This window comes from Rana temporaria, chromosome 5 (assembly GCF_905171775.1).
Source record: "Rana temporaria chromosome 5, aRanTem1.1, whole genome shotgun sequence".
Lineage (NCBI taxonomy): Eukaryota > Metazoa > Chordata > Amphibia > Anura > Ranidae > Rana > Rana temporaria.
Window position 1 is genome coordinate 265,501,228 of NC_053493.1, and position 27,597 is coordinate 265,528,824.

Consider the following 27,597-nt stretch of genomic DNA (forward strand, 5'->3'; position numbering starts at 1 on the left):
AAAATACCTTGTTCCTTTAAGGCATGCTGTATAGCACATTTCTTGTGTAATTTTTTTCCTTCCTATCTTGTAAAAAACCTGGCTGATCCTGCAATTTCCCGTGTCCCCCTGCCTCTGTTGACCGCGCTAATCAGGGCTGCTGAGCCCTGATTACAGTGGGTCAGTTTATGTGCCTCAGCCATCTGCAGCTCCCCTCTGTCCTCTCTCCTCCTGTTTCCATGTCATCATGAGAGCGGCTCTCCTACCCGCCCCTCCCGCCACCATTCAGCCGCATAATGCAGCGAATATACAAGTATCCCCTCCGGGCATGCTGCCATTCACTTCAATGGATTTTTTATTTATTTTTAAATGTAGCCCTACATTGTTTTCAATACAGAAGAATTGGATTTTAACCTCCCGAGTTGTCGGCACAAACATTTTTTCATTCCACTGTAATACAAGCAGGCTTAGCCTACATGGGGGTGGCAACTCTACTCTGAATTCAGGAGCAGTGCAGCATTGTTGCCACCATCACAGGAAGCTGCATTAGGTGGAATTGGCAGGATCTACAGGTATTTATGAAACTTTGCAGGGGGACTAAGAAAACTATATGTAATGATGGTAGGCCATAGTTCTACTTTAAATGGCCTCAGAAAATGTGTAAGAATGTATAATTAGGGAAAGAAGATTAGCAAATTGCTCTTTCGAAAATTTACAATAAACAAAGGTTTTGCTTACATTTGACATTATTGGAGACCTTGTGTTTTTCATTTTCAATTCACCATGGAATTCTGCCGGCTGCTTTATCAAACTCCATTCATATGCATAAGGCACATCTACAAGTGATACACAAAACTGCAGTTAGCCATAAACAATATTACCTTTTGGAAAGGTGACACTAAAGACTAACATACAGTATACAGATAAATGCATCTGGATCTACATATCAGTTTGTATATAGGAACTCACTGGCCTGGGGTTCGGGGCTTACAAAGACATTAAGCTGAACTTCTTGAGTCGGTAAATCCACTTCCATGTTGCCAGCTGTGGTTACTGTGAGCACTAATATGTACAAGAAAAAACAAAAACATAAACATATAAAGGATTTCAGCATCAAGCACTTTGTCGTTTGCCTCAAAGACACCCTGTCCCAATTTTAATAATATCAGCAACAATTTTCCATCAAGATTATGTGTCAAGTTATCCTGTTTTATTAAATTATTTTCATTCGACAAGACAGCAGCAGCCCCAAGCAAACTCAAAGCTGACCGTCCGATAATCGGTATTATTCCCCTGCTGTATTTATTTATGTTTAAGGTAAAAAAAAATAGGCAAAACTTTGTTTTTCAGTTTTGGATAGAGTAATGCCCTGTACACACAATCGGAATTTCCGATGGGGTAAAATCCGATGGAATTTTCCATCGGAATTTCGTTCAGGCTGTCTTGCATACACACTGTCAACCAAATTTCGACCTTCCAAAACGCGGTGACGTAAAACACTACGACGAGCAGAGAAAAATTAAGTTCAGTGCTTCCGAGCATGCATCGACTTGATTCTGAGAATGCGTGTTTTTTTCGGAGTTCCACACAGACGATCGGAATTTTCTATTTCTAAACCTCAACGAAAAAGAGTCAGATGGGGCCCACACATGGTCGGAATATCCGATGTAAAAATTCCGTCTGACTTTTTTCATTGGAAATTCCGATCGTGTGTACAAGACATTAGGCTCCATGCACGTTTTTTTTAAGCTCCTAGAAGCTGTTATTAGCATTTTTTCTGCTCTTAGAAATTAAATAGTGTTATCCTGTTGTCCAAGAACACTACCTTAGGCATTTAGCTTTTTTTGAGCATCAGCTTCTAAGAGCAGAAAAAAAAATGTTGAGTTTCTTGGAGCGTTTGGAGCTCCTAGCTGCTACTAAAATGCTACAAACGGCTTTTTTTGAGCTTAATAAAATTCTCCTAACTGCTCCAAAATCTTCTAAAAGCTACTAAAATGCTCCTAGAAGCTGGCACAAAATGGCACAAAAATGCTATTATCAGCATTTTCCATCCAGCGTTTTTTTTAGTTTATAGTGTGCATGGAGCCCAAGGGATGTTTATAACCCATGTCAGTTTTTTTTTTGTCCCATTCTAGAGATTTCCTTCACTTCTGTCCCATAGCAAAAAGCATGAAGTGAGAGGAAATTGCTCAGAAGTGAGGGAATCCCTGGTTGTCACCTGAACTGGTGCCTCTATTGGAAGAGTTCCCCACTATTCCTGTTCTGTTGATAATCCAAAATTATAGGCAAAACTTTTTTATTCTATTTTCGATAGAGTAAGGGATGTTTATAACCACTTTCAGTTTTTTTTCTTCCACTTTTCCTCCACTTCCTGTCCCGCAGCCAAAGCATGAAGTGAAAAGAAAATCTTTGTTTGTCACCAGGGTCACCTGAACTGGAGCCCCTATTGGAAGATTTCCCCTCTATTCCTGTTTTGTTGATAATCCAAAATGTTGGCATTTCTTTGACTTTTACTCTTGGGCCCCTTCCACACGGGGACGGATCCGCTTGCAGCGGTCCGCCAACTCAGCAGGAGATCTCTCCGCTAATATTTACTGGCCCCTTCCTGCAGCTGCTGAATGCCGGGGGGGGGAGGGAGAGGAGGAAAAGCCAGCTTTCAGTGGCTGCAGGAGGAAAATATGCCTCCCCAGCTGCCCCTCTTGTCCAGGTGTGAACCAAACGTGACAATGAGACAGCACGGGCAACTGTAGCATGCGTGAGGTCACCATTGCCACCCCCTGACACTATGTCAGTGTTGTGGTCCATTCATGTCACACAGGGGTTCCTCTGCTGCCTGCACACTACAAGTCCCAGCATGTCCAGGACTCATCCCCTCCCCCATACTTGCTCCTGTCACTCTTCCACACATGGGATGTCCTCAGTACAAGGGGAGGTCTCATTGTGTAGAAGTCCCCCAACCATGTGTCCCAGACTGTAGAATTTTCCCAGCGTCTTCCACATCCCCTCTCCTACCCCCATGTTCTGCTCTCACCTTCTCGTTCTTGATGAGCTGCCCCATTGAAGAAACGGGTTGGCTCCAGCTGGATGGCATTACCCCACCTGGGCCCCTGCGGTGACTGACAGCAGATTGGGGCGGGGCAACAAGAGAAGAGGGAGGTGATCTGCGGGGACTGAGATGGAGGTAGAGGTGAAAGTAGGCGATGACAGAAAGAGTGCCAATGAAGTGGGGGGGGAAACACTTGTGGGTCGGCGGGGCACAGACTCAATGGCGATCTACCTGTCACCTGTCTGCGATCGACAGGTAGATTGCGTTTAATGGGTTTGCCGACCCCGTTTTAGATAATACAATTTTCTCAGGCTAGGCTCACACTGCTGCAATGCAATTTTGATTAGACTTTCAGTGCGATTATGTAGATCAACTTGGATGCTACTTTTAAGTAGTTTGAATAATCTATGGGGGCCAATCACATTCGGGAATCACACAAAAGTAGTACAGGAGCCTTTCCCATAATCGTGTCATGCAGAGTTGCATTGATGTGAATGGGCATTGGGCACCCTTGAAAATGTGATTTCTATTGCCATGCAATTCAGTGTGGCTGAAGTTGCAACAGTTCAGTTGTTGCACAATCCATCTTGTATTCTGCATTAACCTTTCATTGTATTTAAAAAGGTTAAAGCATCAAATTAAAATATTTTTTAATATTGGATAGAGCAGGGAAGGATTCGTTTCTCTGCCACAGGAAGTCTATTTGGCCGGCAGTAAGGAAGATTTCAGCAGGGGGTTGTGAACATTGCTGTTGGCTGCAGCTGTTAGTCAGGCTGGGGAAGAGAGTTCAGGTACCTTTTAATCAGAGGGGCTACATAGTCAGGATAAGTGTACTATCTAAATGTACACATACTGCTGGATTCACGTAGGGCGGCGTATTTTTGAGGCGGCGTAGCGTATCGTATTTACGCTACGCCGCCGTAAGTCAGAGGGGCAAGTGCTGTATTCACAAAGCACTTGCCTCCTAAGTTACGGCGGCGTAGCGTAAATGGGCCAGCGTAAGCGTGCCTAATTCAAATTGTGAAGAGGTGGGCGTGTTATGTAAATAAACCATGACCCGACGTTATTGGCGTTTTTAACGAACGGCGCATGCGCCGTCGGTGGACATATCCCAGTGTGCATTGCTCCAAAGTACGCCGCAAGGACGTATTGGTTTCGACGTGAACGTAAATTACGCCCAGCCCCATTCACGGACGACTTACGCAAACGACGTAAAATTTCAAATTTCGACGCGGGAACGACGGCCATACTTAACATTGGCTAGGCCAGCTATTTGTTCGACTAACTTTGCGCCTGAAAACGCCTTACGTAAACGGCGTATCTTTACTGCGACGGGCAAGCGTACGTTCGTGAATAGGCGTATCTCGCTGATTTACGCATTCTAGGCGTAAATCAGCGTTCACGCCCCTAGCGGCCGGCGGAACTAGACAGCTAAGATACGACGGCGCAGGCTGTCGTATCTTAGCTACATTTAAGTGTATCTCAATTTGAGAATACACTTAAATGTACAACGGCTTAGATTCAGAGTTACGACGGCGTGTCTACTGATACGCCGGCTTAACTCTTTGTGAATCTAGCTATTAGCCTTTTTGTGTGCTTACACAGTCTTTCAGTTATTGTATACATGCATTTGAAATATTGATTGTTGTCCTCATTGCATCAACTTACATGGATATTGGGCAGTGGAGGTAGGCAGTGCATTGATGGTAATGGATGGATATGATGGCATAGCAGTAGTTGTGTTTTCTGCATCCACCTGGTGCACTGATACCAATTGCTCAGTTGAATGGTTTGCACTCCTCTCTGTAACATCAACTAAGACTTCATCCAGAATAGAAGATTGGGGAATAAGTGTTGGAAGCTAAAAGCGTGATAAGAAAAAAAAAAAAAAAATTATATAAGGTGAACACTGTAAAATTTGTACTCTATACTGTACATACATACAGTTTAAAAGGCACTTATCAGAAAATATGTTAACTACCGGTATATTTGCTGCTTTGTTTTGGAAGGTGGACGCTCCAATTCCTACACAACTTCTTTCACAATGGAGATTTAGTAACTGCTTTCATACCGGAACAGTTCCAGTAAATACTGCTCTTTACCTTGAAATCCTCAATCTTCCAGCAATTAATTACCATACTTCTTTTGAAGCATCATTATTTCTACTGAACAAGAACTCAGTATCCACGATAATATATTGGAAATCTTAAGACACATTCTAAATTCAGTCAATGTTTGTATTTCCAGTCACTGGCAAGAGGAACCCCCTCCTTGCATTCAGATATGGCTCACTCCCAACAAAAAACTATTTAGATGTGTTCAATAAGACATGGCACTACTGAATCTGATTTCTCTACTCTCAGGAAGGCAAATGTTTATTGGCAGGAAATATCTGCACTGGTTTTCTACATCATACATCTTTTCCTTTCCCCTCATCTCTTTTTTTTTTTTATCTCTCCCCTTTTTACCCCACCATGTTTGGGCCTTACCTGTGGACTCCCCTTTTCAAGTCCCACATCCCTTTTATATCTCCCTATCCCTCCCCAAGTTATTATCTGCTATAGAAGGGACATGGACACTAACATGGAGTGAAAAATGGCTGCTCAATATGTCTAATGATGTCTAATCAATATGTGTTCCCTTTTAGTTACACAATTCTCTGAAGAAGACCTTGTAGGTCGAAACGTTCGTTAGATTGTTTATGCTACAATACATATTTTTGGCTGTATAAACACTATTTGTGTACTGTATTGCATATCTATGTAAACGCTGACTGTGTACTTGTCATAGCTCATATTCTATCCACTTTTGCTATTTCATTCTTTCCCGATTTTTTTATCATGTGAATAAATATAATTTTTTACTACATGGTATTATATTCTTCTACACTAGCTGCCTAATAACCCCACCTGGGAAAATCCGTTCATCAGTTATTATCTGCTTTCCTCCTCTCTCATTTTCCCTTTACCTGGCTTTTCTCCTAAACAGATTTTCATCGTCCTCCTCCCAGTCCCAACCTACCCATGCACCTTCACCCTAGTTTTTACTTACCTCTTTTCCTTTATTCTTACCACCTCACCTATAATCCTCTTAACTTCCTGTTTTATCTACTGAAAAGAGCTTTTCATTCAGTGAAAACATGTACCTGAACACTCCTAATAGCTACCTTGATTAGCTTTTTGTAATAAAACAACAAACGTGATATAAAGTTGGATATTTAAATTTGCCTAGATATCTGCCCTGTCTCAACTTTTGTAATATTTTATTTTTGTATTTTGAACAAATTCCCATTGTCTGTAAGCTTGCAAATAAATAATGAATTTGAAAAAATTGAAAATAGCTTACCTCCTCATTGGTTTCCCTTCCTCTTGGTAAAACTGTGTCTGCTTTTGCTATTGCAGTGGTTAGTTGGTCTCCAGATAATATCTCAGAAACATTGCCCAACACAACATTACTCACTATGGAATCTTGTTTTGGATGCTCTGCTTCATCATCATCATCATCATCATTACGTCTGCCAACCTCTACAGCAGTGGAGTTCCTAACTGCATCAGGCATAAGCCAACTTATGAAGTCCAATTCAGGCTTTAATTTGTCTGCTTCGTTTAGGTTTGGATGGAGAAGATCCAACTGAGGAGCACCGTAATCATCCGTGTAGTCAGCAAGTTCCTCCAGACCGGGGTTCTTGATTAGGGAGGACAGATCCTTAAGACTGGCCATATCCTCCTCTGGATCACTTTGATCTCCAAGCAAATATTTTCCATTAGGCACAAAGTTATCATAAAGTGGTAAGGAAATAAATCTCGGAGAAGGCCTAAGAACAAATGTCAAGTATGATTGCATGTGCTCAAATTTTTGGGGTTCACAGCTCTCTTTATGTTGGCAGTCCACAATATAACATTGTCTGCCCAATAACCAGGCAAGGTCACAGCCTGAGTGATTGCAACAGGCTATAGCACACTCTGACATAGTCCTGGCATTTGGAATTCTGATGAGGTGTGTATTTTGTAAATTAGCAGATATAGCTGCGTTGGCAAAGGTGGCACCCTCTCGGCACTGGTCACATAGATATCCTGGAGGTTGTGAAAAAAAAGTGTTATGACACATTTGCCCAATTTTCTTTTCTTTTATTAATCAGGTACATTTTTATTGGATTTTACAATTTTAATATACAAAAATACAACATTAACCTGTCCCCCTACCACCAAATGTACCAGTCATTACAGATGTACATAAAGTGTAGATAATTATTGCGCTAACCCATAAAAAACAGTGAGCAGCTACATACGAATGTGACAAAAATTCAAAAGTGCAAGAGTGTGAAAATGTAGCACTAGAAATAATAAACAGTGACAATGTGTAACTGCAAAAAAACCTCAAATGTGAGACAATCTGAATCCCATCTATATATGAATGGAAGAACATAACAAGTCCAAGGGGTATATCAATCCTTGAGGAAGACAGAGTCCATCACAGCCGAGTAGTTGTTCTCATGTGGAATCAGATGATAAAAAAGGTGTATAAAATATCCAAGGAAATATGTCATCCAATGTATAACTCGATTGTTTACTCTTACCGAAACCGGTGGCCCCCTGAATGTCAGCAACAACAGGTCAGTAAGGCATAGATATCAAGGTCAGCAGGTCAGCCACAACGATCCAAATCAAATGTGATCACCAAGTATACTGCTCCCCATATTGCTTTTACTTGTAATCACATTTTATTTCATGTATGTCGGTTTTTATCAATAAAAACCTGCCTTTTTGACCTGCACCATCGGAACCCCCCCCCTTTTTTTTTAGAAAGGGGAGAACTGCCGCTCCAGGTGAGTGTACTAAGCAATCAGTGTCCTCTCAGAACCAGATGGGTGCCGGGCAATGCACAAAGCAAAAACTTTGAAAGGAAGATATGGACAGCCGCACACCAAAAAACCTTAAAAAGGTAGCCTTTTAATGGTAAAGGAAAAAAACAGCAAGCATACCCCACTGCTTGCTGTTTTTTGTAGTGCCTTCTTTCCTTTACCATTAAAAGGCTACCTTTTTAAGGTTTTTGGTGTGCGGCTGTCCATATCTTCCTTTCAAAGATTTTCCCCCTTTTTTTACATACCTCCCTGAATGTGAGTTTTATGTGGCTACCCAATCCGGTCACCTGCTCTCCAGTTGCTGTCGTCGCCATTAAGATTCCATTGAGTTGATTCTGGAGTTCCCCGGACCCTTTGGATCGCTGTGGCCGACCTGCTGACCGTGATATCTATGCCTTACTGACCAGTTGTCGCTGACATTCTGGTCCACCGGTTTCGATAAGAGTAAACAATCTAATTATACATTGGATGACATATTTCCTTTGATATTTTATACACCTTTTTTATCATCTGATTCCACATGAGAACAACTACTCGGCTGTGATGGACTTTGTCTTCCTCAAGGATTGATATACCCCTTGGACTTGTTATGTTCTTCTGAATCCCATCTATATATGAATAGATTGTCTCACATTTGAGTTTTTTTTCAGTTACACATTGTCACTGTTTATTATTTCTAGTGCTACATTTTCACACTATTACAGATGTACAGTTAGCTAAAACAGTGCAGGCTACAGGGAGAACCATTTAAATCTCACAATAGTAATAGAAAAATAATAAAATAGTATTTAAGGAGATACAGCATGACATCAATGTAATGAATGTGTCCATAGTGCTACATAATGAAGAAATATTATAGTTATGATTCCAATAATATTGATAATAAAATGTATCAGCACACTGATGTCAACTGTTTTTTTTACCACAGTTTATACATGACTAACAACCTACTAACTTTAAATTAGTCAGGGGTGTTTTATGAATATATGGAGCCACTTCATGCAGGGCCGGCGCTAGGCATAGGCAAGTCAGGCGGCTGCCTAGAGCGCCAGGGTAGGGGGAGCGGCAAAATCCGGATCCCCCAGCCACTGGGGGATTCGGATCATTAAAATATCTCCTGGACCGAAATTTTGAAAAAAACTTCCCTTTGGCGCCAGGCTGGGGGGGGGGTGGGTGCGCCTGTGAAGACAGCACCTTCACAGCGATATTCCCAGCCTGCAGCGCCGTAGATGAGGGGAGAGAGCTGGGACAGCAGCTGAGATGGAAGCCCTGCATGTGTTGTCTGTGTACAGTCCAGCAACCACCCAGCCCTCTGCTCTGATGTGTAATTGTGTATCCCCTCCCTCTCTGCCCTGATGTCCAGATGTCATGTGTCCAGTAACCCCTCTGCCCCCCCCCCCCAAAGGCGCGCTCCGATGTGTGTCCACTGTCCAGCAATCCGTTCTGAGATGTGTTCAGGCAGCAGATCAGCATGCCCCCCTCCCCCTCCCCCTCTCCGTTCTCCGTCTGACACTCTGACCTGTGTCCAGCACCGAGGCCGCTCTCCCTCTGCTGTAGTGTCCTCCATGTCCAGCAGCTCTCCGTCCCCTCCAGGCCATGTCACTAGCACTGAGTAGTGCATGCATCATGGGATATAGCGTGGCTGGCGGCAGCTCTCTGGGCTTGGGGATAGGTGCACTGATAGATGCAGCAGTTCACGTTGTCAGAAGTTTTCTGAGCTGCTGTGGTGAGTAAAAACGTGCTTTCTCTCTGAGTTAATGATATTGTATTAGGCAATTACATGGAATTTTAAAATGAATGTGTGTATCAGTGTATGTATATTGACTGATCTGCATGTGATCTGTATATTGACTGTCCCCCCCCCTTCCCCAGGGTGCATTAATTAGCAGTGGTGAAGCAGCATTGATGGGCACATGTGAGATGGCATTTGATGGGCACATGTGAGACTGCATTGATGGGCGCTGGGTGAGGCTGTATTTAATGGGCACAGGTAAGATAGCATTTGATGGGCACAGGTGAGGCTACATTGATTGGCATTGGTGAAGCGGCATTGATGAGCACTGGTGAAGCAGCATTGATGGGCACAGGTGAGGCTATATTTGATGTGCACAGGTGAGATGGCATTTCATGGGCACAGGTGAGGCTGCATGGATTGGCACTGGTGAAGCAGCATTAATGGGCGCGGAGTGAGGCTGTATTTAATGGACACATATGAGGCTGCATTGATTGTCATTGGTGAAGCAGCATTGATGGGCACTGGTGAAGCAGCATTGATGGGCACACGTGAGGCTGTATTTGATGGGCACACGTGAGGCTGTATTTGATGGGCACTGGCGAGGCTGTATTTGATGGGCACTGGTGAAGCGACATTGATGGGCGCTGGGTGAGGCTGTATATAATGGGCACAGGTGTGAGAGCCTCAATTCAGCCTCATATGTACCCATCAAATGCTATCTCACCTGTGCCCATTATATACAGCCTCACCCAGCGCCCATCAATGTCGCCTCACCAGTGCCCATCAAATACAGCCTCACGTGTGCCCATCAAATACAGCCTCACGTGTGCCCATTAATTCTGCTTCACCAGTGCCCATCAATGCTGCTACACCAATGCCAATCAATGCAGCCTCATATGTACCCATCAAATGCTGTATTTGATGGGCACTGGTGAAGCGACATTGATGGGCGCTGGGTGAGGCTGTATATAATGGGCACAGTTGAGAACAGGTCCGATGCTACCACTAGGCAAACTAGGCAGCCTAGGGAACCCGGCCACTGGTGTTCCTACTCTCTTCCCTTTGCAGAAAGCAACTAAGTCTCAGCATCATCAGGCAGCCGCCGCTCCGTTCACAGATAGTGTCAGAGGCGCAGCGCCTGGCAGAGAGCTGTGTCTGTGTCCTGACTCCAGAATTAATGGAAGCAAGAAAACATTCATTGATGGGCTCTGGTGAGGCTGCATTTGATGGGCGCTTCATTAGAAAGGTGGGGTATACGTGGGCAGGTCAAAGGGTGTGGGGTTAGGGGTGGAGCCAAGGGGGCGGCAAAATTAGGTTTCGCCTAGGGTGTCAAAAATCCTTGCACCAGCCCTGACTTCATGTTAAGGCAGTACGTTGGAGCATAGCAGCCAGAGCTGTAAAGCCTAATCCACTACTAGCATGTTAGTAATTTGACCAGCCGTTTGGGGTCAATGCCACTAGGCAGAGCCAGCTGTATGAAACCAATGATCCTTCAAGCTGCCTGAAGAGATTGTATTCTGACCACCACTGTAAGGGGGCATTTTTCAACCACCAATGGAAGGTGGCATTTGCGTTAAACAATTACATTGCATTCTCCATGAAGAGCTGACATGGCAGCCCGACCCTACATTGCATATTAGACAATAGCACCCCTCTTGGTTGAGACTACACCACGAGACACCTGTTAGGTGCCCGTTATCTTGCACTGTTTGTCTATGTTTTGTCTGTTCAATGGACCCCCCCTTAAAGTTTATGAGACCCTGCGCGGTCGACATTCATACTTAGGCCCCTTTCACATTGAGGAGTTTTTCAGGCGGTAAAGCGTTACAAATAGCGCTGCTATCCCGCCTGAAAAACTCCTGCACTGCAGACTCAATGTGAAAGCCCGAGGGCTTTCACACTGAGGCGATGCGCTGGCGGGAGACAAAAAAATCTCCTGTCAGCAGCATCTTTGGAGCGGTGAGAGGAGCGGCATGTATACCGCTCCTTCACCGCTCCTTCCCATTGAAAACAATGGGAACCGCGGCAATACCGCCCGCAATGCGCCTCTATAGAGGCGCATTGCGGGCGGTATTAACTCTTTATCGGCCGCTAGCGGGGGTTAATACCGCACCGCTAGCGGCTGATACCCGCGGCAATTCCGGCGGTATAGCGCCGCTATTTTTAGCGGCGTTATACCGCCACCGCAGCTCCCGCCCCAGTCTGAAAGGGGCCTTATTTACAACTTTCTGTTGAACGTATGTGTTTTAATTGTTGAAGAAAATAATAAACTTGATTATACAAAAAAAAAAAACAATTACATTGCGATTGGTGGTTGTTTTTTTTGGGTTTTTTTGAGCACGCAGAACATAGAATTAAATATTACTGAACATTAACTTTCTGTATTTGGGGTATACCGTAATTATGAAAAAATAGCCAATAACCAAATGTGTCTTTTTTATGGATGTAACTTGAATTATGAGATAAAATAGGATAACTGTAGCGGTTGCAAAAACCTTAGTGGGGTTTCATCAAGGAAAAACTTAATAGGCTGGAGTGGAATGTTGCTGCCCACAGCCTCCTCATCAATGCAGACATTGTATTGTGTACATATACAATGCATATTAGCATGCACATATTTTAGCACTAGTTACGGTCTGAAGGTAATCTTTAAAACGGAGGTCCAAAAATTCAGGAAGTGAAGCGTTGCGGCTTCACTGCCCGGTTCCCTACTGCGCATGCACGAGTAGCACGGCACGCCCTCACTGGTCCCCGCTCTCTCTTGGGACCAGTGTGTTTCCCAGGAGACAGCGGGGGGGGGGGGGGGGGGGGGTGGAGTGACTCCCATGGGAGTCTATGCCCGGGAAGTGGGTGCAAATACATGTCTTGGACAAGTATCTACACCCCCCTGAAAGGTGCCAAATGTGACACCTGAGGGGGTGAGGGTTCCGAAAGGTGGTGGAACTCCAATTTAAGTATAACTAAAGGCAAAACTTTTTTTTATAGTTTTGGATAGAGTGGAGAGGGATCAGAATGCTTGTCAGTTTTTACTTGCCGTCTGTACCCCCTGGGAATATTTGTGGTGACCTGGAGGTCCCCAAGGAATCCCCTAAATTTGTATTTCCTCTAACTGCCTATTTGGCTATGGGACAGGACGTGAAGGCTAATCTCCGCAATGGGACACAGATGGAGAAAAAAATAAATAAAAACTCTCCTTTTCCCTATCCAAAAATGAAAAAAAAGCTTTGCCTATTGTTCTACTTGAAGTCTATCTCAACTTTTAGTTTAGGTAACAGGTGATTAACTAGTCTTGGCTTTCTTATGACTCACTTATATTATCTTTAATTGCAAAAATGTAAAACCTATCCAGAGGAGGTAATAGTTGATGCCTAAAATGAACCTGACCTGGTCAAAAACATTCCTAAGGTAACACCTGTGCTGAAATGCAGATAACTTGTGCCTGCAATTATCTGTGATAATCATAAATTAGAAACCAGAGTGTATCTGCAGGCAATTTGATTCTGAAGTCAAGATTTAGCTCACCCTTCTGGATCCTTGTCCCACCTCCTGTCAACTGTAAAATGCCAGAACTTCAACGAGCAGTCAAAGCTCCATGTAAAGTCCAGGGGCCAAATCCACAAAAGAGATACGCAGGCGGAACTGCTGTTCCGCCTGCATATCTCTGTGCCTAACTTTGGGAGCGATCCTCAAAGGGATTTTTCCCAAGTTAGGCAGAAGATCCGACATCCGTAATTTAGTTACGCTGTTGAATCTTCGGATGCAGTACCGCATCCGCCGCTGGGGGCATTTCGAGTCGAAATCCCTCCTTGCGTATGCAAATTAGTACTTACGGAGATCCACAAAGCTTTAGGCATTGTGTCATTTGCGTAAGTTACGAATTTGCTTGCGCAAAACTAAGGTTGGTTTTATATGGACTAACTTTAGTAGACCATGCAAAACCATACCTTTTTTTCGATCGCCGCGTTTTTTTTTTAAATTTGTTGTTTTTTTTTCGTTGCGTAACTTTTTTTTTTCCCGTCGCAACTTTACGAACCCGTCGCTATCCACAAAGCCCAACGTAAACTACGTACGCGCGATGCACGTCGGGAAAAATGACGTCACACGCATGCGCAGTCCATCCGGCGCAGGAGCGCGCCCTAATTTAAATGGGAATCGCCCATTTTAATTAGGGATCGCTTAAGATGCAAGGAGATCAGCTACACTGGCGCAATTTTAGAGGTAAGTGCTCTGTGGATCGCTACCTAAAATACTAAAATTGCGCCAGTGTAACTTTTCTGCCTAAAACTAAGATCCGCAATTTCTTTGTGGATTTGGCCCTAGGTTTCTAGGAGTTCCATAGGGACCAGTATGAAGACTTAACACAGGTACAGTACTTGCCAGCACTGCATGGTGACTGTACACTGTTATTACAAGCTTTAATAAACATGTGATGAAAAACATTTATTAAATTATACTTATTTACACTTTAAATACAAGTGAATTGTCTTACCAGTAACAGTGCACAACCAGATAAACCAAGTACAAAGGCACAGAGTCATGATGCTAGGTTACTTCACTGTGTACCCTCAATTATCTCTCTTTCCCTTTTGTGGCTTATTCATTATGTTGTATTATGCCTGTAATATAAGAAGAGACTAACATGAATGTTACTTTAGAAAAAATGACAGTTAAAGTTTCTGAACATTTAAAAGCAGACAATTCTGTGTTTGTGGTATACGTCCCTAAACACGTATGACCCTAACCCCATGTAGGCAGGTAGAGTCCACTTTTAAGCCCTGTACACGCGATCGGATATCTGATGGAATCTAATCCGATGGATTTTTTTGCTTTTTATATTCCCCTTCACTAAATAGTTTTTTTTTCCCTATGCTAGGGTCACCAGTATGGTATTAATATCATATCCCCTCTCAAGCGTCTTCTCTCCAGAGAGAATAAGTTCAATGCTTGTAGTCTTTCCCCATAGCTGAGGTCCTTCATTCCCTTAATTAATTTTGTTCCTTTCTCTGGACTCTCTCCAGTTACAGCGCATCCTTTGGGGACTGGTGCCCAGAACTGGACGGCGTACTCAAGATATGGCCGGACCAGAGTCTTGTAGAGTGGGAGAATTATCATTTTATCTCTGGAGTGAATCTTTTTAATGCATATTGTGTTGGCTTTGCTTACAGCAGCCTGGCGTTGCATGCCATTGCTGAGCCTGCCATCTACTAGGAACCCCAGGTCATTTCCATCCTAGATTCCCCCAGAGGTTCTTCCCCTAGGCAGTAACTTGCATTCATATTTTTGGCCCCCAAATGCATTACTTTACATTTTTCAACATTAAACCTCATTTTCAGTGTATTTGCCCACCCCGTTATTTTGTTTAGGTCTTGTTGCAAGGTTTTCACATCCTGCGTAGAAGTTATTTCCCTGCTTAAGTTTGTGTCGTGTGCAAATACTGAGATGAGCTGCTTATCCCATCATCTAGATCGTTTATGGATAAATTCAACAGGATTCTACTAATTTGCATATTCTACGCCAAACTCAATGGAAGCGCCACCTAGCGGCCAGCGGAAATATTGCACCCTAAGATACGACGGCGCAGGCCGTCGTATCTTAGGTAGGTTAAAGTGTATCTCAGTTTGAGCATACACTTAAACATGCAACAGGCTTAGATTGCGAGTTACGTCGGTGTATCTACTGATACGCCGGCGTAACTCTTTGTGAATCTGGCCCATTATGTTTATGTTCCCGTTTCGCTTAATTTCTTTTATTGGTAGTACATCCATTCCATATGTTACATGAGTTGATGCAACATTACTGGCAGGGAAAGATATATATTTAACTTGAGGCCACTCTGAACACTAAAGAGAGATCATGAGTGGGCTTAACAATTAACCTCTCCAATACCGGGGGAATCAGTTATTTTCCTTGTTTCCATGTCCTTCCATAGTTTAATCAGAAACATTTAGCTGGATTCACAAAGAGTTACGCCGGCGTATCAGTAGATCTAAGGCCCCGTACACACGACCAAACATGTATGCTGAAACTGGTCCGCGGGCCAGTTTCAGCATACATGTTCGGTCGTGTGTAGGCGCGAGCGGGCCGAATTCCAGCAAACATTTGCCCGCCGGGCCTTTTCCCAGCAGACAAATATTCCTGGACGTGTTTTAAAACCGTCCGCTGGAATCCTGCCCGCTCGGACATGTACGGTCATCAGTACAGACCTACCGTACATGTCCGAGCGCCCGCCGTCCCTCGCATGCGTCGAATGACTTCGACGCATGCGTGGAAGCCTTTAAATGGCAGGCCCGCCCACGTTGCCGCGTCATCATCGCGGCGACGACGCGGACACGCCCCGCGTAATGTTTACGCGCAGACTTCTGTACGATGGTTAGTACAACCATCGCACAGAAGCCCTCTGGCAGGCATGTACGGTGAAAACGGTCCGACGGACCGGTTTCATCGTACATGTTTGCTCGTGTGTACCGGGCCTAAGCCGTCGTAAGTTTAAGTGTATGCTCAAACTGAGATACACTTAAACCTAGCTAAGATACGACGGCCTGCGCCGTCGTATCTTAGGGTGCAATATTTCCGCTGGCTGCTAGGTGGTGCTTCCGTTAAGTTCGGCGTAGAATATGCAAATGACTAGATACGCCGATTTACGAACGTACACTTGCCCGTCGCAGTAAAGATACGCCGTTTCCGTAAGAGGTACGCCGACGTAAAGATAAAGCTGCCCCCTAGGTGGCCTAGTCAATGTTAGGTATGGCCGTCGTTCCCGCGTCAAAATTTCAAAATTTTACGTTGTTTGCGCAAGTCGTCCGTAAATAGGGCTGGACGTAATTTACGTTCACGTCGAAACCAATACGTCCTTGCAGCGTACTTTGGAGCAATGCACACTGGGATATGTACACAGACGGCGCATGCGCCGTTCGTAAAAACCGTCAATCACGTCGGGTCACTAGTCATTTACATAAAACACGCCCCCGGTTCCTAATTTGAATTAGGCGCGCTTACGCCGGCCCATTTACGCTACGCCTCCGTAAGTTAGGAGGCAAGTGCTTTGTGAATACAGCACTTGCCTCTCTGACTTAAGGCAGCGTAGCGTAAATACGATACGCTACGCCGCCTGAAAGTTATGCTGCCCTACCTAAATCCAGCTAATTGTATACGTTTTACAACCTCATGTGGACTGAATGTGACTACAATGTTAAGCTATGTGTCTTATTACATTTTGTTTTGTTTTTCTTTTGCAAATTGTAAAACTTAATAAAATCTATTGAAATTAAAAAATGTATTTCCTAAATACCACACAGGATATAATCCACTTTGTGTGCACCAAAATCCTTTACAAACCCAAATATTAGGGATGGGAGGGACTCGGCAGGCCAACCCACTACAGGCTGATAATACAAACTACAGGAGGAGGCAGATACAAGACCATTCCCCCAGTTAAAAGGAGAGATAGCAGCAGTGACCGGTCTTTATTACAGAGGCAAAGTTTCATGCTCACCAAGAATCAAGTAAGAATATGCATGCCTGACCAAGCTGACCAAACACTAATGGAAGTTTGGCCAGTGCAGCAGGGAATGGACAAATTTTCATAAGCCTGTAACTATCTCCACTCAGCAGAAAGGACATGTTGGACTTTTTTTCTCGATGAGCAGCTGCTTATTATGTCTGCATTTCAAATATGGAGCATCAGTACACTGCATCCAGGAAGTGAATCTTGTCATCTGTTCTTATCCAGTATCTAGGTGTACAGTTGTGGCCAAAAGTTTTGAGAATGACACAAATATTAGTTTTCACAAAGTTTGCTGCTAAACTGCTTTTAGATCTTTGTTTCAGTTGTTTCTGTGATGTAGTGAAATATAATTACACGCACTTCATACGTTTCAAAGGCTTTTATCGACAATTACATGACATTTATGCAAAGAGTCAGTATTTGCAGTGTTGGCCCTTCTTTTTCAGGACCTCTGCAATTCGACTGGGCATGCTCCCAATCAACTTCTGGGCCAATTCCTGACTGATAGCAACCCATTCTTTCATAATCACTTCTTGGAGTTTGTCAGAATTAGTGGGTTTTTGTTTGTCCACCCGCCTCTTGAGGATTGACCACAAGTTCTCAATGGGATTAAGATCTGGGGAGTTACCAGGCCATGGACCCAAAATGTCAACGTTTTGGTCCCCGAGCCACTTAGTTATCACTTTTGCCTTTTGGCACGGTGCTCCATCGTGCTGGACAATGCATTGTTCGTCACCAAACTGTTGTTGGATTATTGGAAAAAGTTGCTGTTGGAGGGTGTTTTGGTACCATTCTTTATTCATGGCTGTGTTTTTGGGCAAAATTGTGAGTGAGCCCACTCCCTTGAATGAGAAGCAACCCCACACATGAATGGTCTCAGGGTGCTTTACTGTTGGCATGACACAGGACTGATGGTAGCGCTCACCTTTTCTTCTCCGGACCAGCCTTTTTCCTGATGCCCCAAACAATCGGAAAGAGACTTCATCAGAGAATATGACTTTGCCCCAGTCCTCAGCAGTCCATTTACCATATTTTCTGCAGAAGATCAATCTGTCCCTGATGTTTTTTTGGAGAGAAGTGGCTTCTTTGCTGCCCTTCTTGACACCAGGCCATCTTCCAAAATCTTCACCTCACTGTGCGTGCAGATGCGCTCACACCTGCCTGCTGCCATTTCTGAGCAAGCTCTGCACTGGTGGCACTCCGATCCCGCAGCTGAATCCTCTTTAGGAGACGGTCCTGGTGCTTGCTGGACTTTCTTGGGCACCCTGAAGCCTTCTTCACAAATGCAGTGGAATTTTTTTTTATGGGATTAAGTTAATTTTCATGGCAAAGAGGAACTTTGCAATTAATTGCAATTCGTCTGATCACTCTTCATAACATTCTGGAGTATATGCAATTTCCCATCTCAAAGACTGAGGCAGTAGACTTTGTGAAAATTAGTATTTGTGTCATTCTCAAAACGTTTGGCCATGGCTGTACTACACAACTTCCTCTATCTGCTCGACATTCCCTTTTTATACTATGGACAGTATAAGCCATGCCCTTATTTTAGCGCAGTGCACTTAGTGCTCCTCTTACCACTCTAAAACATGTTCACTTAGTTCATTATCACTGGAGACCACTGATGGGCTATGGCCTCCCTCGTCCCGGGCCTCCAGCCAGCTGCAGATGCCACCAAACCTCCCACTGTTGTTCACACTGTTCTCAGACCTGAGAGACCTCAGCCCCCAAAGTGCCCTCCAATTTCTTACCATGACACTCAGCACTCTGCAATGCATCCAAGCTTTGTGTAGAGCCTCCAGTCCCTTCCATAGTGTGCCAAACCTCCAACACTGCCCCCAGTTCCTACCAGCCTCCCACGGTGCCCCTGCAAAGCCCCTAGACTCAAAGAGAGACCCCGGTTCCCTCAGTTGACCCCCCCCTCCGCTGCCTCCAGAAACCTCATCCCTAACAGGGCCACCAAGTCTGCAGGAGAGTCCCTCAACCCCCTCCACAAATCTCATCTGCTACAGTGATATCAAGTTTGCTGCAACCCCCTATAGAAATCTCACCCTCTACAGCAAGGGTGTCAAACTCAATTTCATCGTGGGCCGCATCAGCATTATGATTGTCCTTAAAAGGGCCGGTTGTATCTGTAAGATTAGATGTCCAGCGCATCCCCTCCCATTATATTAGATGTCAAGAGCCACCCCACCATCAGAAGTTGAGTCCCCCAGTCTCCCTAACATCACAGTGCACCCCCTTTCCTTATGCTGCTGCTGGGAATAAGCTGGATGCATTGCTTGAAAGCAGAAAGTAGGGGCCTGGATGAGGACCAGAGGAGGGCTGCAGGAGAGGTGTGAGGGCTACATGAAATGGTCCGGATTCGGCCCGCAGGCCTTGTGTATGACACCTGTGCTCTACAGGGATGCCAAATTTGCTGCAAAGTTCCCTAACCCCTTCCAGAACTCTCACCTCCATGCAATGACACTCCATCCAGGGTCTTTTAGGATTTCAATACATATTTTTAAGCCCATACTTTTACTGTGTGAATATAAAAACTTTTTTTTTATTGTTGGGGCATGGAAGGTTTTGGAAGAATTGACCAAGCCCTGGTCTCAATGTTGGGAACCACAGGTTTAAAGACCTTTCGATATCCTTTGCAAAGTTTGTTTTTGTAGCACTGCTAATTATCCGTCATGCCTGCATGCATTAATATATTCCTTTACAATGTATATTACACATCTCCCAAAATGGCTGTCTTATTTAAGCTTATTCAAAAGCTACAGTAACAGATCATTTCCATTACCAATGGAAGTACAGTACATTACCAATTCTAAGTACAGCATTGGCTTACACGTTACTAATTGTAATTGAATTGCTAAGTGTATGTATACTGCAGATGGTACTGGCAGAACCTTCTTGTAGCTGTCAGATGATTGACACACAAACCTCATTTTACAAGCAGGACTGGTCAGGCAGAAAAATGCATCATTGCAATATTGTGTCTGTGTAATCACCCTGATCCAATATTGCACATAGAGCATGATAGTGCAGTTTCTGGCCTTAGGATAACTGACACGTAGATGTCAATGATTTGTGATTAGCCAGGCAAGTCTAATGATTGCTTCAGAAAAGAAAAGCACGGTCCATTGTTTCCTACCTGGTAGGCTGATGGTGGAAATGAGATGCTCGCAGTTGCTTGTGAGTCAGTACGGCCATACATCGCTTGCTGCCTGATGTCTTTCTTTCAATGCCTGTCTCTTGTTCACAGATGAGCTGGAGGTGAAAGGAGTGGTGGAGCTGCTGATGCTGCAGGGGGTGGGAGGTGGGGCTGGGACACACAAGGCCCTGTGGATACGATCAATGCATCTCTATGTGTACAGATAGATGATGGCAGATAAGGAGGAGGCTCTCACTGATTTTAATGTGCATGACCAAACGTACTGCATGCTTTATTACATATTAATGACAATGACAAGCAATTTTACTCATATGACATGTGGATGATGACAAATCCAAATTAAAGCAGTTCTTTATCCACAAACAAACAAGTGCTGTTGCATGCGGCTCTACGTCAACATCCCCAAACATCATTCGTTTCATTTGTACATTTGAAGAATTTTTTAACATACATTTCCGCAACCCGATTTCCCGTCTTTTAACATTCACTGACAGTATCTACCGCTTTAATGATGATGGTGGAAGAAGGGTATTTATATATGTAGGCGATTTTTGATACTATTTTTCTTTCAACATTTGACATTTCTAAAGATATTTTGTATTTACTTAACCACTTCAGCTCCTGAAGTTTTACCCCCTTCCTGACCTGGCCATTTTTTGCGATACGGCACTGCGTTGCTTTAACTGACAATTACGCGGTCTTGCGGCACTGTACCCTAGTAAAATGTATGGATTTTCCCACAAACAGAGCATTCTTTTTGTGGTATTTGATTACCTCTGGAAAAAAGGGGGTGTTACTCCTGCGCTGATCTGTCTAAAGCAAAATTGATAAACATATATTGACAAAACCCAAGCAGCAACATAAACATGTGATAATCATGAAAAAGACAAAAAAACGAACAAATAGTTGCGCTAAATGGTACCAAATAGAATGAAAAATTGGATAAGTGAAAGTGACATTGATACCATGGTTATCAATGTTACTTTCACTTATCCAATTTTTCATTCTATTTGGTACCATTTAGCGCAACTATTTGTTCGTCTATTTGATTGCCTCTGGATTTTCTATTGTTTTCGCTATAAAACAAAAGAAAACCAGAAATTCTAAAAAAACAAAGAAATTATTTTATATATATAAATATATATATATATTGTAGTAGTATGGTACCCCAGGGGTGTGGTGACCCAGGATTCTCAACCAGACAGGTTGAGGGGCTCCAGGGTATTTGCTGGTTTAAGAGGAAACTGGCTTTTCAGTTTCCTCTGTATTTACTAAAATCCACTTTGGGACCTGGAGCCCGGGGATTTCGTAGAGATCCGGGTGGGATGAAATCCCCAGTCCTGAGTTCAGGCTTTAGAGGTGATCAGCACACTGATTGTGCAGGTGTGTGTGGGCCTGATAGCAGACTCAGGACCAGCATTCTGGGCTCCACCCTCCCGAGGAGTCCAGGCTTGCAAGGGAGAACTCAGAGAGTGCAGGTGTGCACTGTGAAGTGGCTAGAGAAGCTGGAGAGTGCAGGCTGCACTGTGAAACCCCAGAGACCTGATTTTAAGGTTGCTGACAGGAGTCAGGAGAGCTCCATGCTGGAGCCTGAGCTAGGGTTGCCACCTCATCCCTTTAAAAAGGAACACATATTAATTACACAGGTTCTGTGGCTAATTAAGGTGGTAATTAGACTCATTTGGTGCCTTACCTGCATTAAATTAACCTCAGAACCTGTGTAATTCATATGTGTTCCTTTTTAAAGGGATGAGGTGGCAACTCTAGCCTGAGCAGTTGTGCTACTGCTGACAAGAGCCAGATGGCTTGGTATTTTCTTTGGCACGTATAAGCCAGGAGGCTGAAGGTACCGTTCTGTGTGGACAGTGAAAACCCCCTGCGTGGGAAACCTATGTTTGGATTTTGTTTATTTTTGCCTTTTCAATAAAAGTGGGCCAACAAGCCCTTAAACATAGTTCCGGACTGGCGTGAATCGCTTAAAATCGCATATCCCACTTGAGCTAAACACCCCCAATATTACAATATATATATATATATATATATATATATATATATATATATATATATATATATATATAGTGAGGGGTTAGCTCGGTAGCGGGGTGTGTGACCGCTTGGATGGGTTCACCACATACTGAATTTATACAGACTGGCAGTCGAAGACGGTTGAAAACAAAGTTTCTGGTTTATTTTTCCATCTTGCTGGAAAACAATTGCAAGCATCCAAACAGCATAAACAAAATCAAAACATAAAATAAACTCTAGCCACTCTGGTCGTCTACCTTCCACACAGGAACCTATCTATGAAGTCTAACACAGCCTACCGCTGGATAGACAGTGCTGCTCATACAGTACAAACAATAGTCTTTGGACTTTTATCACACAGAAAAGTCAATGGTCTCCTCACCTCATCAGGAGACTCTCTGGCACTGCTCTCCTGTTCACACAGCCTTAGGAGTGATGCAGCCAATTAGTGGTAATCCTCTGGGCTACTTTATAGAGGCCTTTTAATTGCCTCACTCTGAACAGCTGGAGTCTTCCAACAGCCCTTAGCCTTCCTGGCCACATTTGTAGCCGACGCCCGATAACCATCTGTGTATCGTCTAAACAAGGCAGAAATGTATGTTCCGTCTGTGACAACACCCACAGAATTACCTGACTTCCTGTCACATACCCCCCCCCCTCTTGTTTCAACGCTAGGGTTGGGACACAGGTTGCCAGGCAGGCATATACTCGGGACAACCCATCTGCATTCCCCATTTTAGCACCGGGGCGATGCGTTACCAGTTCAAGCTTTTTAATTTTCTTCTGAAGCTCATCTATCCTGCTTTGTTAATTGTCCAGATCGGACTTGCTCTGTACGCTGCTCATCAAACGTTTCACCCTTTTTTTCAGTTCCTCATTTTCCTTGTTTACTTCATCTTTTTCCTTCTGTTGCTTTTTAAGGGTTCTCTGCTTTGTTCGCAACTCTTGGTTTAGGTTTTCCAGGTCTTCTGTGAGGTTATTCTCTCTAGCCTTGCTAGTTTTTAGGGTCTCTTTAAGCTTTAGTTGTAGCTCATTTAAATCTTCAATCCGTGCCTTTAAATCTTTGGTCTGTGCCCTCCACTTCAATGGGGTATGATCTGTCACCAGTTCAAACTGTCTACCCACGAGGTAGTACCGGAGAGAATCCAAAGCCCATTTCACCCAGGGGATTTTTATTTGTGTCATTATCTCTTGTTTTATTAAATTGATCACAAACGGCAAATTATCATATTCCATATTCAGGCCCCACAGCTTCACTTTATTGGCATCATACTGGGCTTTCTTTTTTTGATGGCCAGCTCTGGAAGTCAGCTTATTTTTCTCCTTACGAGATCGCGGCCTGGCAGTGACAGGAAGCTCCGATACGGGTGTTAGGTCACATTACTTTATTCAGTTTACGCACTTCAACACCAATCTGCAGAAGTTTTCTTGGATTTGGAGTTAGGTCTTCCACACCTGTCCTGCGAGATTTCTTCACAGTGTACTTGCCGTGATGCAGACCATTCTTCTGGTATATATTTCTGGGAAGCGTGTGTCTGTCCCATTCAGACGGTCTCAGCATCCCTTAATTGCTTGCTATATTCCCAGAAATACCTTCGCTTTCGTCTTTTCCTCGATGACACAGCAGTTATTCCTTTCAAATCTTCAACAGAATCATTTTCATAACCTGGCTCTGAAAAGGTATCACTGATATCATGTTTGTCATCTTCATCTTCCACCTCTCTAGTAAACTCCACCTGTATTGGATAGATCGCTGCATCACGAACTACAAATGGCTTAACTTTGAATGCCTTGCTAAGAGCAGCTGCTTGATATACAGCCCCCATAGCTGCTGCTTCATCTGCATTTATGTTCTTTCCCAACTCCTCCTTGCCATCAGACAGTTCCAGCATGTACAAGCCCCGATCTGACTCTGTAGGATTTGTAATGTGCAGCCAAACCTGTTCCACTGTGCTTCCCGATCCAAGTCGATCTGTACCGCTCACTTTCCTATCTCTGTGGTGCCACACAGGATTCATGCTCTCCATGAAATATTTCACATCGCTGTAAATTTTAATTCCGTCAGCTGTGCCTTTACCTTTCAGTGGGGAGGCAGACATTGCACTTATTCTACAATTTTCCTGCATTATATCTTCAATACCTTCTTTGGTAAGATCCATTTCAGTTGTTTCGTCTCCCCTGCTATCTTTTACCACGGCTTTGTAAAGTCCTTTATCTTCATTTGTAAACTTTTTCATTACAAGTGTCCCTGACTCAGTTTGATTATCAAATTGTCCGTTAGATAGTAGTTTCTTGTCCACAGACCACTTAAGCGTGGTCTCCGTTTTGGTATTTTTAACTTTGCATATCATAACGTGGCAGTCTTCGGTGACCTTCTTTTGGGACTCATCATAAACTTTATCAAAATCTTCCCCAGTAAGGGTAACAATGAGCTGGTTTGATGCTTTTCCATCTATTACTTTTGCAGTATACGTTCCTTTATCTTCTTCACCAAAGTCTTCCTTAATTATTTCAATAAGTCCATTTTCCTTGTCAAATGTTATTTTTCGTTTCGGTGTATTTTGGATGACTTTGTCTTTGAGAATCATCAGGGGACAGTTTTTCTACTTGTAACCAGAGGCGCACGTCCCCATTCTCCAGTACTTCCACATTCCAGCCTGAGATTTTCTGTATCAGTGGATGTCGTACATCATGGCTTTTGCGCATCAGTTCCTCTAGTTCTTCCTTTGTTAGCATGTGACTAGCAGATACTCCATCTGTATTTGGCATTTCAACAGCATAGGTGCCTACATCTTCCTCAGAAGGGTTTGTTAGAATAAGTTTAGACTTATTTCCATTGGTAGAAATGTCTGTTCTCTCTGAGTCTGGAGCTCCCTTGTAGTCCTTGGACCAGAGGAACTGTGGATTGTCAACTGGCTCTGGGTTTTCAAATGAAAGGTAAATAAATCCTTCCTCGTCTACCCCAACCTCAATTTAATTTGTGCCTTTTTTCCTGGTTGGCTCATCATCCGAATCACTGGCAATGTGATTTTGAGCATCTTCATTTTCAGAGTCACTAGCATTACGATTATTGCTACCATTTTCTACATCGCTGGATGTTCGCTCCCTAGGTTCATCATCTTCTGAATCATCAGAGTCACGCTCATCTTGAACTGGGGTTCCACCACCGTCATCTGAGTCATCCAGACAGTCAGATTGTCCATTGCAAACAGCATTAGTTGGAACACAATTAAGATTTTTACACTGATACTCGTTACTTTTGCACACCTGCAGTTTGCAGTGAACTTCATCACTGCCATCATGGCAGTCCGTGCGACCATCATACCGCCAGAAGGTCGGAATACATTGATCTTCACTAGCACAAGCCCACTGCTCATTTTCACAAGTGATCTTCTCCAATTTACAGTCCTTTTCATCACTTCCGTCTTTACAATCTTTTGCACCATCCCATTTCCATTCCATTAGCAAGCATTCACCAGATGGACATTTAAATTCCCCACTTTGACAGCGGACGTGTTTAGTGACTGTACAGTTTTGTTCATCTGAATGGTCACCACAATCACTGTCTCCATCGCAGTGCATAGTATAGGGAATACACTGTCCATTAGTACACTGGAACTTGTTACTGCCACATTCCTTTACGTTCACAGACTTGTTCATCAGGCTCATCAATGTAGTCTGGTTTACCATCACAGATCCAATTCTGAGGAACGCAGCAAATCTTTGAAAGACACCAAACAGAAGGATCTGTTGATCTCCAGCAGTTTTTCCCATCAGATCCATCAGAACACTGTGGCACCCCGTCACAGCGGTATTTCTTCTCAAAACATTTTGTACTACTTTCATACTGGAAAAAGTCTTCATTTGTCTTTTCCTGTTTTTTGGCTACAGCAGCACAAAAACAAGTATTTTCCTTGGCTGCATCTCGAACTTTAGGTACACAAGTCGCTCCACCCACTATGATCACGTGATCAATTTCCTCCATGTTCATTTCAGCACCACTCAAAGCCTTTTGCACAGGTATGGGGACTCTTTCAAATAGGTCTTCACAAAGCTCCTCACTGTTTAGCTGAGCAAGAGTGGGGGTTTTACTGATAACTTTTTCATCCGGATAGGGACTTGAAAAGTCATCAAGACGAAGATAATCCAGCTCTTTTGTTCCCCATGTTTCCAAACTAGTTAGCTTTGTGTACTTGGTCAGATCCTCACAATATGTATCCCACCGCTCCCAGTGAGATGTTAAGGGTGGACTGTTTTCAAGGATACCAGTAAATGAATCAAATATTTCAAAGTCTTTGCACTCCTCCAACAACAGACAATTTTCTGCTGGGCTTTGTTGCTGTGTCACGATGGCCTCCATTTGCTGCTGGTGTCTCTGTTCCCAGCCTGCCATGCTCTCTCGGTGAGCTGCAAGGCTCTCTTGGCAAGCCTGTTGCTGAGCTGCAAGGCTCTCTTGGTGAGCCTGTTGTTGAGCTGCAATGCTCCGCTGTTGAGCTGCAATGCTCCGCTCCGAATCTGCATTCATCTGCTGTTGATTTGCATTTGATAAAACCAGCTGTTTCAGCATCTCCTTCATTTTAGGTTACTTTAACTGCCCGCATTCTCCACCATATGTGAGGGGTTAGCTCGGTAGCGGGGTGTGTGACCCCTTAGATGGGTTCACCACACACTGAATTTATACAGACTGGCAGTTGAAGACGGTTGAAAACAAAGTTTCTGGTTTATTTTTCCATCTTGCTGGAAAACAATTGCAAGCATCCAAACAGCATAAACAAAATCAAAACATAAAATAAACTCTAGCCACTCTGGTCGTCTACCTTCCACACAGGAACCTATCTATGAAGTCTAACACAGCCTACCGCTGGATAGACAGTGCTGCTCATACAGCACAAAAAATAGTCTTTGGACTTTTATCACACAGAAAAGTCAATGGTCTCCTCACCTCATGAGGAAACTCTCTGGCACTGCTCTCCTGTTCACACAGCCTTAGGAGTGATGCAGCCAATTAGTGGTAATCCTCTGGGCTACTTTATAGAGGCCTTTTAATTGCCTCACTCTGAACAGCTGGAGTCTTCCAACGGCCCTTAGCCTTCCTGGCCACATTTGTAGCCGACACCCGATAACCATCTGTGTATCGTCTAAACAAGGCAGAAATGTATGTTCCGTCTGTGACAACACCCACAGAATTACCTGACTTCCTGTCACAATATATATATATAATTTTTTACTTTATGCCAGCCCTCAAAAATTCCACTCGCCTGCTCGCAGAAGTGTGGCTGGGAGC

At 43.8% G+C, this 27,597-nt stretch overlaps 1 protein-coding gene across 2 annotated transcripts in view; it reads right to left on the minus strand.

The window, feature by feature from the left end:
• The window catches only part of KIAA0319 (KIAA0319 ortholog), a 68,924-nt gene extending 48,475 nt beyond the window's left edge, over positions 1 to 20,449 (minus strand). The window contains exons 1-6 of one of the 2 annotated variants that reach the window (XM_040353806.1): positions 20,268 to 20,449; positions 14,111 to 14,237; positions 6,371 to 7,098; positions 4,694 to 4,886; positions 949 to 1,041; positions 718 to 815 (exon numbers count right to left, since the gene is read on the minus strand). In XM_040353806.1, coding sequence (XP_040209740.1) covers positions 718 to 815; positions 949 to 1,041; positions 4,694 to 4,886; positions 6,371 to 7,098; positions 14,111 to 14,159 — 1,161 coding nt within the window. In that variant the 5' untranslated portion in view covers positions 14,160 to 14,237; positions 20,268 to 20,449. The remainder of the gene's footprint in view (positions 1 to 717; positions 816 to 948; positions 1,042 to 4,693; positions 4,887 to 6,370; positions 7,099 to 14,110; positions 14,238 to 20,267) is intronic. The other variant, XM_040353805.1, reaches the window with a different exon arrangement.
• Between the last annotated feature and the right edge of the window lie 7,148 nt (positions 20,450 to 27,597).